The sequence below is a fragment of the Erithacus rubecula genome (assembly GCF_903797595.1).
Source record: "Erithacus rubecula genome assembly, chromosome: 5".
NCBI classification, from domain to species: domain Eukaryota; kingdom Metazoa; phylum Chordata; class Aves; order Passeriformes; family Muscicapidae; genus Erithacus; species Erithacus rubecula.
The window spans coordinates 29,918,422-29,932,994 of record NC_136687.1 but is presented as its reverse complement, the minus strand read 5'-3'; the positions used below and the strand labels follow the sequence as shown (position 1 = coordinate 29,932,994).

General features: G+C 38.7%; 1 protein-coding gene across 1 annotated transcript in view; it reads left to right on the top strand.

Moving 5' to 3' along the window:
• SNX25 (sorting nexin 25) overlaps positions 1 to 14,573 on the top strand; it is a 79,885-nt gene that overhangs the window by 19,744 nt on the left and 45,568 nt on the right. The window contains exons 3-5 of the mRNA XM_079306755.1: positions 994 to 1,210; positions 12,914 to 13,086; positions 13,920 to 14,106. Of these exons, the coding sequence (XP_079162881.1) occupies positions 994 to 1,210; positions 12,914 to 13,086; positions 13,920 to 14,106 (577 nt within the window). The remainder of the gene's footprint in view (positions 1 to 993; positions 1,211 to 12,913; positions 13,087 to 13,919; positions 14,107 to 14,573) is intronic.

Here is a 14,573-nt window from a genome sequence, read left to right as displayed (position 1 = left end):
TATTAGTACACTGTTGCCGGTGCCAGGAGATTTTCATAATTTACCAAGCAAACAACTTCTATCAAAGTGGAAGGTAAGAAATTGTGGAGTCTTATGATTACTTTGCACCACTGGCAGATGAGACAGACTTTTGATATTAAAGTTTGAAACCAGCTTGTTTAGTAAAGTTGCTCAAATTTCCAGGCACGTGACTTTATTTCCCTCTTTTTGTTATCCCTCTGGTAGATGCAAATTGACTCTTACAACCCTAGCTTTTTCACCATCTTGTTGCAACTGCTAAATAGTTCTTGTGTTCTCCTTGAACACCTCCTGCTCCCTCTTAGACCTCCAGGGACATTTGCTGGGATAGGTCATAATGGCAAAAAGCAAAGTCAGAATGGTAGAAGACAGTGTTGCCATGGGATTTACAATTACAGTAATATTGGTTATTGCCTGTTGGTATGGTTTGGAATGCTTTGTCATTTTTGAAGTTCATATGGTCTCACTAATCCACTTGTTCTCTTTCAGCTCTTCTGTACATCCTGTAATGTACTTTCTGTGGTGGTGTTCTGTGTTGTGTATTACTTTGGAAATCCAAAAAATCTTACCATCTTCTCTTTTTAGCCATGACTTTGGAATGGAGCCTGTTCAGTTCCTAAGTAAAGAAAACTGTCTTCAGTCTGCAATATTTTAGACACAGTCAGATTATATGGTAGTTCATATAACCAAAGCCACTGCTGAGAGACAGGTATTAGTCTGAGGTTTGTGTGTAGCTGGTAACCTGATTGTCTGAGCAAATCCACTTAAAGGCTTTGCTTTGCAAAGTGACCTGCAATAACCTGTCAGGTGCAGGTTGCTGTAACCTCACCAACCTGACTTTCTTTGACAAGAAGTAGATATGAAGCCAATTACCTGTACAGTTTTTGGGAAGGGTGGAGGATTACATTTTTCCTACCTTGGTGTGCCTTGTCCTTTTGCAGATTTTGCAATTTATTGTTTTGTTTCTCCTTTCAGTGTTTGACTACAGCTATAGAGATTACATCCTGTCCTGGTATGGGCAACTCAGCAGAGATGAGGGGCAGCTGTACCAGCTGCTCTCTGAAGACTTTTGGGAGATTGCCAAGCAGCTGCGACAGAGGCTGAGTCACATTGATGTAGTTAAAGTTGTCTGCAACGATGTAGTGAAAGCTTTACTCTCACACTTCTGTGACCTTAAAGGAGCCAATGCCAGGTAAAAACAAAACTGCATCTCATTGGAATTTTCTGCTTCTCTCTTTAATTACAGATGTGATAGATTAAAGTGGTGAAGACTGTGTATAATGCTTTTGTAGGAAACTGATAAAATAGATCAAGCTTATTACCAGTTTTAGATATTGAGCACACTTCAGGATTTCTGTAAGGAAACACTTGAACTCCTTTTTCTAAGAGTTTGGATTCACTACTCTCTCCAGTTTAATCCATGCATCCTTTGTTCACAGTAGGTTACCTGTATGTGCAGTTCCTGCAAAGTACTGTGAACATGCAAGGGAAAGAAGGGCCACTGTCAGTGCAGTCAACAGACAGGAAAATAGTTATTTTCACCTTTCCCAGAATAGCACCAGGAGTAATTCCATTCAGTTTTCCATTTCTTCTAGCCCTGGGAGGCAAAGCCTTGTGATTTCTGTAGATGGCTTGTCCTGCAGTAACAAGATTTTTCTAGTGGAAAAATTGCTAGCTGTATTTTCTTTCTCTGCTTAAGTTATCTTAAGTAATTTTGTCTTTGGCAAGGAACTCTTTATCCACCTGAAAAGTTAGCTTTCCCCTGAACACTAGAGTTCCATCCAAATTGTAATTGCTAATGGGATCTCTTAGCCTATGCAGTTCCCAGATCTGAATGCACAATCTCTCTAATTGTGCATGGAATTTGGTCTTGTATCTGCACTTACCTGCATTTTGGTTATTCTAATTGGAACATGCTTTGGTCATTCTGATTTAGCCTGTACATATTATTCTCTGAAGTTGTTTTTACCTACAGTAAGATCCATGTAAAAAGAACCATTGTGTTCTATCAGTGATCAATCTGTTACCATTGACACTTCTTTCTCTTCTGTATTAGAAGATATGGTTAATGTATTTGTGGTAGATCTTAGCTAATTTTTTTATGTAAGCTAATGCATAGAAAAAAGACACTAAAGGATAGTTACATTCAAAAAAGCAAGAAGTTAAGGTCTATGTACTTTGCAGTAGATCATGCAATGGGTTTTAGGTACTACTTTCTTTTAGCTCTGCAATGAGGTAGAAATCTCTGGGTCAGATAAAACTCCTAAGTGTGCTCCTTGATTTTAAAGTATCATGCTTGCACTTGTCCTTTATCAGAATAAAGTGCTTGCTTTTGGGAAGAATAAAGAACAAGGAAGTTGAAATTTTTGTTTTGTTTTGTTTTTTTAAAAAAATCTGTTTTTCTGTTTGAAGCTGGAGATGTAGGACCTAGAATTGCAAAAGTAAGTATTATTAATGCTGATTGTTGGTGAGGTTTCTTTTCTGCTGAGAATTACGACCACTTCATCTGGGCTTTGTTGGATTGTTATTTCCACTATGTAGAATTAAAATATTTTGATTTTTTTCTAGTTAACTTCTTCACTTGGAAGTAGTAAATGCACCTTCACTCTGGATAAGATAGGCTGCATTAATATGGGAACGAAAAAAGTCCTATCAAGAATTAGTGTAACAGCAGGTTAGGAAAAAACCAAACCAACCCAACAGCTCTAAGTGAACAATTTATAGAGGCTGGAATTGGACTCAATTACTGTTTTTTGCAGACTGCAAGGCTCTGAATTCACAAGGAGAAAGGTCTGGATTTAATGTGCTTGACAGATCAGAAACATGATGCATGATGCAAGTTGTAAAGCACCAGAATATCCTCATGCTGCTTATCCAAACTTGCTCAAAAAGTCCAAGGAGCTGTATGGAAATTGCACAGGACTCACCATTTCTTAGCAGATGGAGAGGCAGCTTAAATGCTATGCACAGGCTATAGCAAAGTCAGCAGAAAAGTGACATTGTGCTCATACACTACAGATGGAATTTGTGCTGCTGAGTGATGTGAGGATGAAGGTAATGACCCTGAAAGAACAGCAAATATTCTGAAGCGTTTCCTATTTAAGACAACTTGTTGTTTTAGCAAGAATTTGAGTTTTGGACAAATTGCCTAATGCTGTGGAGTTTACTGAGCTAGGAGTTTTACCTGCTGACCTTTTAAGCTATAGACTGAGAACTAAAAAGTGTGTCACTTCTAGCTTGGAAGGCTTTAATTATTTTCTATATTGTTGTTCTGGTTTTCAACTGGGGTAGAGTTAATTTTCTTCTTGGTAGTTGATATGGTGTTGTATTATGGATTTAGGTTGAGAATAATGTTGATAACACTGGTGTTCTAGTTGTTATTAAGCAGTGTTATACTAAGTCAGGGATTTTAGCTTCTCATATTGCCCTGCCAGTGGAGGGGCTGAGGGGGTGGGCAACACAAGAAGCTGGGTGGTGACATAGCCAGGACAGCAGACCCCAGCTGGCCAAAGGGATATTCCATACCATATGGTGTCATATTCAGTTTATAAATTAGGCAAAAAGCTGTCTGGGAGATGCTGTTCAGGAACTGGCTGGGCATTTGTGTTGTGCATCACTTGTTTTATTAATAATGATGATTATGATAATAATAATTATTGTTAGTTAAATTAATTAATTTCCCTGCCTTTTCTGTTCTATTAAACTCTCTTTGTCTCAAGCCATAGAATGGCTCAGATTGGAAGAGACCTTAAAGGTCATCAGCTCCAAACCCCTGCTGTGGGAAGGGTCACCTTTCATTAGACAAGGTTGTTCAATGCCCCATCCAACCTGGCCTTGAATGGCTCCAGGGATGGAGCATCCAGGACCTGCCTGGGAAAACTGTTCCAGTGCCTCAACACCCTCACTGGGAAGAATTTCTTCCTAAGATCTAATCTAAACCTGCTCTCAGTTTGAAGCTGTTGCCCCTTGTCCTGTCACTACAGGCTCTTACAAAAGGTCGCTCTTCACATTTCTTTTCAGCTCCCTTCAGGTATCTGAAGGCTGCAATTAGGTCACCCCAAAGTCAGGAATTTTACCTTTTTTTCTTATTCTCTCCCTCATCCCACTGTGGGAGGGTGAGGGAATGAGTGAAAGTCTGTGTGGTGTTCAGCTGTCTACTGGGTTGAATCACAGTTGAATAGCCACAGTTCAAACACAAAAAATTCTTCTTCCTAAGGTAGGGAATGCAGATCTTCTTGATCTGCTTTGCTTTCTGTTAATGTTTCAAAGACAATAATAAATGTAAATTGGCATTCACATTTCCCTCTGTATCTCATAATGAATCCAGTTACTTTTGGATGATAAATATAATGGAATAGAGGCTGTAATTAGGGAGAGGTATCTTTCTTGTTGTGGTATCTCTTGGAGTCCTCCATCATTTCCACCACTGAGTTTATACTGCAGCATGACAGCAAAGGGCATTTTGTCTATTGTGTGGAAGCTTGTGAAGTTTTAAATACCTCTAATTCTGTTTCTGGAGGGGGTGCCACCTGAGCTACTTTGTCTTGGTTTTCCTGTATGATAACAGATAATCCACTACTGTAGCAGAGAGGAATCATCCATACCCAGGAGGACAGATGTCTTGTTTTTTCAGAGTAAAGTTCATGTGTTTTGTGACTAGGTGCATGTTGGACACACAGATTTCTTTACTTTTCTGCTCTCACTGACTAACTTCAATCTGTGATTAACCAGGATGTCTGAGGGGATGAAAATAGGCTGAGACCCTGCAGAAAGAGGAAGGGTGCTATGGTCCTTTCTTTTGTTCCTGCTTTCCCTCTGGCTTCTCTTAACCATCTCAAAAATCCACTCAGTAATAAACAGCTCAAGGAAAATAGCTGGCAGAGGCCAGAAATGAAGAAAAGTGTTGGGAGACCTTGTCTTCCATCAAAGCATGGGGCAAGGCCAGGTTAGGATGGGACTTTGAGCAACCTGGTCTAGTGGAGTGCCTGCCCATGGCATGGCATTGGAATTAGATGATCTTTAAGCCTCTTCCAACCCAAACCATTCTATGATTCTTTGACAAGAAGAAAGGCCACTTTCATGGTGGCTGGTTGGAGACAGGGCACTGGGAGAAAGGAACCTTGTAGTGGTAGGTCTGTTTTCCATTTCTTTATTTTATCCCCTGGCTTTCTTTAACAGCAGCTGTGTTTCCTGTGCATGGCACACTCATCTACTGAGTGAAATAAGGGTAGCCATGGGCAGAACTGTCTGGAGACAGAGAGCAATGCAAGCTGTAGGCAAGACAGCTCCCAAATTTTTCATCTTATATGTGTAACTGAGGTGTGCTTTGAGGTTTAGTTGGGGCTTCAAAGGAAACTGACACTTTTCAGTGAGAAAATTTATGGCGTTTTGTATAATTTAGATAGGAAACCATTTAATTTCTAGTATTAGCTTGGCGTATAGAAATGGAATATGATAATTTCCTGTGTCCAGCATTAGCTAGTTTATGAATTTGAGATGAGGAAAAGTCAGACCTGAATTTATTTTTAGAAGCCATTGCTCTTTTCCTGTATGTGCAGGATCAGGAGCGCATTTATAACAGGATTAGCCAAGTGCATCCTGCAAGGGTAAAGAGGTTAGTGTTCAGCCATTCATGTTTCATAGCACCTTTTATTCCTTAATTCCTTCATATCTTGTTCAAGAGTCTTTCCTTGATTACTTTAACTGGAATATAAGCAAGGTGAATACTGGCAATATCATTTTATGTGATCAAGGATGGACTGTGAGCTGAGTAAGGTGGTGTGTAATGATGGAAATGGTCATGTTGGTGCAGTATTGTCTGTGGTGGCAGTGTACTTCTTGGGGGCTGGAATTATCTGATCCTAGAAATGTTGTTTCCTTCTGGTAGCATAGTATGTCTGTTGAAGGCTCGAAGCAACTATTCTTCTGGATGAAGAAATCCAGAAGGACTTAAACAAGATGCAGACAAATAGTGTCTTTCTCTGAAGCTGTCCACAGGAAAGGAAAAGGGAGTTCCCTTGCCCTTTCTTTGGACCAAGAATAACTGCTCTAAATATTTACAGAATTATTAAGATTTTTATAAATAAAACCCTATTTTTTGCTTGGCACAGCATAGGCAAAATAAGATTTGCCTGCATTAGACAAGTAGGTAGCATAGTTTAACCTCAGCCAGCAATAGCCCCACACAAACCACTCAGGGCCCCACCAGTGTTTTTTGAACAAAGCCCAGCAAGAAGAGGTCAGCTGACATTGTTTTTATTTTTATTATTAGTAATATTTAATTTTTTAATTTTTTTCCCTATATATTTTGGTTTTGAGTATTCTGTCTTTAACCTACAGCTGGGGCACCTTTGACCCCAGAGACAGAGGAAGAATTGGGCTCTGCAAACAGGAATGTGTGGTATTGCAGGCTGCTTCTGTCCAGTTTTCTGCTACCCAGCATCTGTTGGGATATGTTGAAATGTTTTTGTGTGTGTTTGTGCCCAGACTTGCAGCATAGGTTATGACTAAGCAAAATGAATGCTTGGGGTCTGCAGGCAGCTACCAGTGCCGATTCAGAACCTACAGTTAAGAGCTCAATGCTCTTGGAAAGTGTGGTTGTGGGGAAATCACTGCTTGAGTGATCAGTATGGTAAGTTGTTTGGGGATCAAAGTTTGTATCACATTGGTTTGATAATGTTCCTTTTGTTTTCTGTGTATTACAGACAGGGTAAGGAGAGAAAATAACTCTTTATTTTCTTGGCCCAGGTGAATATCTTGGCATGTATAGGGTATATCACTTCATTTTTTTTTGTGATTACAGTGTGTTTTGTGATGAGATAGTAAAAATAAAAAGTGATGCCACCACAAACCGGTCCAGAACAGACTGATACAAAGGGAGTTTTAACACCTGAGATTTAATTTGATTAATTCTGTAGATGCATCCAAATTGTCTGGATAGCAACTAAACACTTCCCACAGGTCTTGTTTCTTTTATAATTCCATTTGCCAGAAACCAGAAATGCTAAGAGCTGGTTATCACAGTCAGCCTCTGGAAAGGTGTATCAAGGGGATTAGTATGAAGCTGTAGAGATTTGTTGCAATAGGAGCAGCTCTGTATGAAAGTGCTGAGAGCAGATTAGTCATGAAAAACCAAGGCCTGAGCATGTTATTAAATTCAGCCCATGGGTAGCACCAGGTCTAAAGCTCAGCATTTATTTTCAAGCTTGTGTGGGAAGTTTGGGTTTCCTGTCAAAGACTGAGTATAACCCTGTCACCATAATAAGCATTAGGACATCCTGGTGCTGATGTGGTCATACCACAGCTTGTAAGCCATCTCTAAGTTCTTTGCCTCTGTTATTAATATGACATGTCAAATGCTTTTTCCTGAGAGAGGTAAACTGTGGCATGTATAAATGACAGGTTTTCTGCACTATAAACATTAGTTGAAATGATTTATAAAACCTGCTGATTTATCTTGACAAAATAACAGCTGTGGAAATTTTGGGTTTGGCTTTGTCCACTGTTTCTATTTTTGTTGTGCTTTCTGGGGTTTGTGATTTGTTTTTTCATTGGTTTGTTTGGTTTTTCTTCAGTAGATACTTTTTTCTAATATATTTGTTATACTGACTTGTAAAGATCTAAACTTTTGTTTCTTTTATGTCTTGGAAAGCTCAAATAGATCAAGCAGTTTTTACTTTGCTGCATTGTCAAGAAGCTTTCAGCTCTGAGGGTGATATAGGTGAAAAGATGCAGCCAGCTTGTGAGTCTGGTAGTTCTCAGAGTCAGTTTAATGAAAATGCATGGTGAATGTTGAATATACTGATGTCACTTATTTAGACTTGCACGTGCATTTCAGCTCACAATTGAACTGATTGAGACTTAAATAGAGCCCTGCAAGGCTGCCTCTTGAAAGACTAAATAAAGAAATATCAAGGTTGAAGAAAACTATCTATCTGTCTGTCTGTCTATCTATGCATCTATCTATCCCTTAAGTAGTTTCCTGTAGAGGAATTGTTAATTTTTTATATACCCCTTTGTTGCTTTTGTTTGATTTTTTCGTTTTTTTTTTTTGTTTGTTTGTTTGTTTGTTTTTGGTGGTTGTTTCTTTTTTTTTTTTTTTACATGGAAGGGTATGTGTGTGTTAATTTTACGTACTGCCTAATTTCAAAGCAAACTGACTTATGTTTGTCAAAGATGCTTTGTGTCAGGTGCATACATCCAACTAAAAATACAAAGTCTTAATACTCCTGAGTCTTTATAAACACAGATGATTACTAGATGTCCTTGTCAAAAATATGGATATTTATAGTTGATTCTCGGGGAAAAAAGATTTCCATGAGGTTGCTGTATTGGGAAACTAGGAAGCCCAGGTTATAGTCCAGTCTTATGAAATGGCCATAGGTCCTACATTCCTGAGAAGTGAAGTACTGTTGTTAAAAAGGTATTGACATTGGCTCAGAGATGCTTACTTATAGTGTGGGAAGGAAATGATGATACTTCTGTAAACCTGGTAATGTTTTAACTGCTTCTCTTCAGGAATACTGCAGCAAATCTGGTCTTCTACTTTCCTTTAGAAAGTGCTGGATAAGCTATAGACCTGCAGCAGTAAGTCTTAACACTGATGGCACTCAGTGGGATACACAGGCAGTAAATGCACAAAGTGGCCTCTGAGCAGAGGATGGTTACAGCAGGTGTCAGTTTGTTCCCAAAGAAAAGTACAGCTTGGAACAGACCTGGTACAAAGGAATTCACTTTGTCAGGTCCTATCTATGGATCTATATTTGTACTCTGCTGCTTAATCTTCCAGTGCTTTGAGGGGCAACTGAAGGAAATCAGTTTCCTTTTTGACACCATATACAAGTATTGCATAGTGTTAAAAATTCAGAGAAGGCTTTTCATAAAATTACAGAAAAGGAATTTGGGCGAGATTAAGGTTGGTTTTGTAGCTCACGGGGGAGAGAAGAGGGATATGATCTGTAAGAATACTGTATAGAGCATGTGCTCTGTCACAAACCATATGTTCTGTTTTAAATCACTGAAGGTACCTGTATCTTGACAGACTACTATTGTCACTATTACTTCAGTCTTAATTGTTCAAGAAGACACAAATGAATTAAGTTGCCACTTGCTGTTATTCGAATATTGTCTAAAGGAGATTAATTGAGCCTGGTTTCCAGAGCTTGTACCATGCCTGTTTTGGAACTCTTTGCTAGAGTGCCACATTTATATTAGTTCACTGCACACAGTTGTGCTCAGAATTTATGGCTAATTGACTGGGCTTTTAAAGCCCTGTCTAAAAATATCTGCACACAGTTTTAGTTCAGTTTTTTGTGATTACTGAGGGACTGTTTGTTTGGAAAATCCAACCACATAGTGCTAATAATAAATGTTCAGAACAGGATAGGAAAAGAACTAATGTCTGTGTTACTACTTGGATTATTTAATAGTGCTTAATATCTTTATTGACACTGCAGAGATATAGCAGCACTCTACTTGGTGTGCATGTATATGGATTGCACTTAAGTTTTTGCTTTTCCTGTTGGTCTCTGCAAAATGAACAGTGCCACATTCTCACAGAATTGAGGATCTAGGTTTTATATCAAGCCTTAAGAATATGCCTGATCAGGACATCCTAGCTCTGCTCCAAGGTAGTAAACAGATATGGTTTGGTAGCTGAGCAGTGATGTTAATATTTCTGTGATTGGTCACTGCCCTCTTTTTTTAATGTGTATCAGTGAAGGGGAAACCTGGATTAAAAGGGCTGCTGTTTACTGGCCAGACATTTTGTTAACACACAGTAAATTAAAAAAAAAAAAAGAAAAAAAAGTTAAGTAAAGAAATGAGCCCTGAAAGCTTATCGATAGTAATATTGAGACAAATAGAACTGTAATGCTTCCTGCATACATGCAAAGGAGGATATAAACCAGTCTGGTTTGTCTTATCTGTTTTATCACTGTCATATGGATTTATTCTGTAGCTGTTAAGCTTCCCCCAAGCTTTGTCTCCTGCTTTCAGTCTTCCTTTTATTTCTCTTGCTCAAGAGTGATTAATACTGCAGGATTTGTTGACAGAAGTGTTTGGCACTGACAGGCAAGGCTTGTTTAGAGTTGAATTTCCTGAAGACTTTGTTTCTCTATTTTTGTAAATATCTTCCCTTTTGATTTTTAGATCACGTGTAGATATAGTTTGACTAGCAAAACCTATTCTAGAGAGTCATATCTTCTTAGGTAATGGAGTTAACTCCAGGAAAAAATGAAGGTTTTCTTGAATGGCCTGCAAACTGGAGAGTAGGCAGCTCTGCTCCCCCCTTGCATTCCTGTAGGCAGGAACACATTAGACAAATTAGAAGGGTAAGAACCAAATATTTACCTATGTGCTTGTTTATTCTGTTTCATTTTCCATTTGTGTTCTCCTGCCTGTGTGTCAGAAAGTCGTGGCATAGGTCCAGCTTGGCAAAGCTGTATATGTTGGCTCTTGACTGAGGATAAATTCCTAAAATAGGGAGGCAGACTTCTTTTGCATGGGTGATAATATAGGTATAGTTAATGCTCCAGTGTGTTTGCAGTCCCAAACAGACTGGCATTCCTCAGGAGACTTGCAGATAGATATTGAAGACAAAGAAGGCTAATCTCACTTCAGTTAAATTTTCTTTGCATTATGGCTATGTTTTATGCTTTTCACATGCTATGAAAGTATATCTTGATCTAATCACTATGCAAGATGTCCCAGAAATAAGGTGCCCAGAAAAGATGGGGTTTGTTCACAGGCCAAAAAGCAGTCACCATTCGCTTTTAGCTCTAACTCTGTATCATGGTTGTTAATACACAGGAATCATTGCTAGTGATAATATCTATACTTGGCACTGGTGAGGCTGTATCTTGAATCTTGGGTTTAGTTTTGGGCCCTTCACTGCCAGAAAGACATTGAAGTGCTGGAGCATGTCCAGAGGAGGGCAACAAAGCTGGGGCAGGGTCTGGAGGATGAGCCTTATGAGGAGTGGCTGAGGGAGCTGGGGGTGTTTAGTCTGGAGGAGGAGGCTCAGGGGAAACCTTACTGCTCCCTACAACTACCTGAAAGCAGGTTGTAGCCAGGTAGCAGTCTGTGTCCTTTCCCAGGTAACAAGCAACAGGATAAGAGGAAATGGCCTCAAGCTGTGCCAAGGGAGGTTTTCATTATTAGGAAACATTTCTTCACTGAAAGGATGGTCAAGCATTGGAACAGGCAGTCAGGGAAGTGGTGAAATTACTGTCCTGAGAAGTGTTAAAAATACATGTAGATGTGACTCTTAAGGACCTGGTTTAGTGGTTGGTAGACTTGATGATCTAAAAGGGCTTTTTCAACCTTAATTATTCTGTGTTCATTGTGAGTCATCCTCTTTGCCAGCATTTTGCATACACTTCTGGCTGTGTTTCTAAGTGGATGACTTTGGGTGCACCAACCTGTCTGGAAGACTTCACTTCCACAGTAAGAAGTGGCTATATGTAAATGACACAGACTTTGTGTGAGTAATCTGCCTAGGACATGTCTGGGTTTGGATAAGTAATGAATGTCTTTAAGGGAGAGCATGACAGGCAATGTTTGATGTTGTGTAGAGGAGGCTTTGGGACATGTCTGGAGTATGCAAGAGTAGTAGAAATGCACTAAGGAAAATAGCTATGTATTCAGCTGCCACTGAGAAAAGATCCTACCAGAACAAGTCAAACAGCCTTCTGAGCTCAGTCAGCTGTATCACCTAGACTGGTTAATTATGAAGAATACACATCTTCATAAACAACTAGTCCTCAGAAAAGGGTATTTATGTCCAAGATGTTCCGAGGGACTTGTTTTGAAATTTGTCTTACATATGACAATTGAAACAACTTTTATGATCTGTGTTTGCAAACAAAACATTTGATTTGTGATTGAGTTAAAGGCGTTAGTCAAATCAAACCCAAATGTCATCTTCACGTTTGTTTTTCTGAAAATTAATTGTAAAACTAATTTTAGTTTCCTTAAGACAAATTATTGTATTACTGTATTATTAGAACAAAATCAGTGTTGTTATTACTATTCCATTATGTTTTCATCCTCCTGAACTGACTAGCAAAAATTAGTTATGATACAATACTGCCTGTCATTATTGGTCCTATACTGGTGTCAAACTGAAAACATTTGGCTTGACTGTATGCAGTTCTTGGTTATTTTTTCTACAAACAGAGGCAATGGATTAGAGTGGCTCTGTGAGTAAGTCAGTTGACTAGGACAGCAACCTAACCAGGGTGGCAGCCTCCAGCTCTGGGAAGAAGGCAGTTGTTATGGAAAATAGGAGGAGGTACTGGTATGAGACATGACAGATACAAGCCTTTGTAGCACCTTAGAGCCTTCTACTGATGACCAGTCTTGGCTGCCTTTGTAAATTACTCTGGTGCCTCTCAGGTGACACTGTGTCTGTCTGTCTGGAACCACTGGCTTGGTCACCTTGTTAAAATGGATTGGAGCACATCAGGCATGTGTCCTAAAAGAGCTGCTAGGGTACCTTGTGTCTGCTTCTGCATCTGTTTTTGTATATAGAAAAGGTACAGCTGTGACCTGCACTAAGGAGTTCAGTCAAACATGTTCTGAAAAGTCCAGAAAACCATTGGCACCTGCAAGGAGATAAACTGGATAGTACTGGGCACAGAATCAAGGTGAGGGAGATTTTTCTCCTTGTTTCTTTCAGAACTGTCATCCAAAAACTTGTTTGTTAGGAGTCTGCAAACAGCACAGTGTGCATCATGGGTTTACTCATCCAGCAGCATGTTGCTCTGTGTGTTCAGCACAGCACCCACCCAGTGCTCATGCTGCAGCTTTTTATCAGTTAGTGACTGATGATCATAGATGACTTCTGATACAAGTGGTATGTAAGTTTTCTTTTTTTTATTTTTTCCCCCTCTAGGCAGGAAGATCCACCGAGACCTTTTTTGCTGCACTCATACTTGAAGAGCACTGATGAAGAAGTAAGATTTCTGCAAAAATGTTCTCAAGTTCTGGTGTATTGTCTGCTACCCTCAAAGGATGTCCAGTCTGTCAGCTTGCGCATTGTCCTTGCAGAAATCCTTGCAACAAAAGGTAGATCAAAGATAAGAGATGATTAACCATTTGTACATGTACAATACTAGCAGTTACAAAGTTCATAATGTATAAGTCTTGATGCTCTGCTTTTACATTCTGAAATTTAATTTCTGTGATAGCCAGTAAGACACTCTATTCACAAAATCAAGCATTAACTCATTATTTGATGCCAGGCTGTTTATCACATTTCAGGATAAAACACAAATTGTCCTTTCTCATTCTCTATTTTTTCATAAATGAATACTTTTGCAGCTTTTCACTATTTATTTATAGTGATTATATTAATAATTCTGGCCTTTTATATTTAATTCAGATGAATAAACACATCCTTAAATCTGTGGATCCTATAACTATTTAATTCATTATTTTACATTTTGATTTATCCATTGTGTTTTTTTTTTAAATTGAGGGATTTCTATTTTGCTTTTATCAGCTACACTTTATAAATACTGTATGCATTTTTTGTCACTGTCAAATCCAGAAATTATGGAGTCCTGAGTATATTGTACAATTCAGTTTACTTTCATTTATACTGGCTATAATGTCATAGACTTCAGAGCACACAGCATAAGGAATGAAAACACTTGGAATTTTCCAAATAGAGCTCAGCTTTGTCAAAGTACATCAATTTTTGTAACAGAATAACCAGTTTTATCAAGAAGTTATGTGCAATCTCAAATGTACTGTGTAGTCCAGAAGACTGGTCTTGGATTTTTTGATGTTTATGAACTTGGATGTTTATTTTTGCCTTTTATCTGCAGTTTTCATTTGCAAGACAGCAGTTATTCTTCAACATAAGGATTTTGTTTTGAAATGTTTTTCCTTTCCAGTACTGAAACCAGTGGTGGAACTGCTGAGTGATCCAGATTATATTAACCGAATGCTACTCAGCCAGCTGGAGTACAGAGAACAGATGAATGAGCATCAGAAGAAAGACTACACATATGCTCCTTCTTATGAGGAGTTCATCAAGCTCATTAACAGCAGCTCTGATGTTGAGTTCCTGAAACAACTGAGGTATTTAATGTTTCACTGTAGCTCATTGAAAACTAAACATGCTTCTTTTCCAGCCTGTTACTAGCATTTGAATGAATTGTGATTTTTCTTTTTAAATTTAATTTTAGATTTCTTTTTGTTGGTGAAGCAGGGATAGTAAGGATGATAAGCTACAACATTTGTTAGATCTCTAATGTAATCAGCATTTTAGTTCAGTGGCAGAAAATGCATAAAAATTCTGCTTAGTAGTATACTGGAGTTGATTGTACTCTTGAAAGGGATAAATGCTTGAAATGTATGAAAGGCATACTGAATTCTTCTTTGCAGCTTGCCTCTGTGGAGTTAGATGAAATAGGTTGAATTTCCATTAGTGTGGATGGTTTTCTCCTGATTGTGTTTATGAATTATGACTGGCCATGGTGGCCTGATGTTTGAGATGTGTAGTGACCTTAGGAACACTGAGCATTCAGAACAGCTTGCTGTGATTT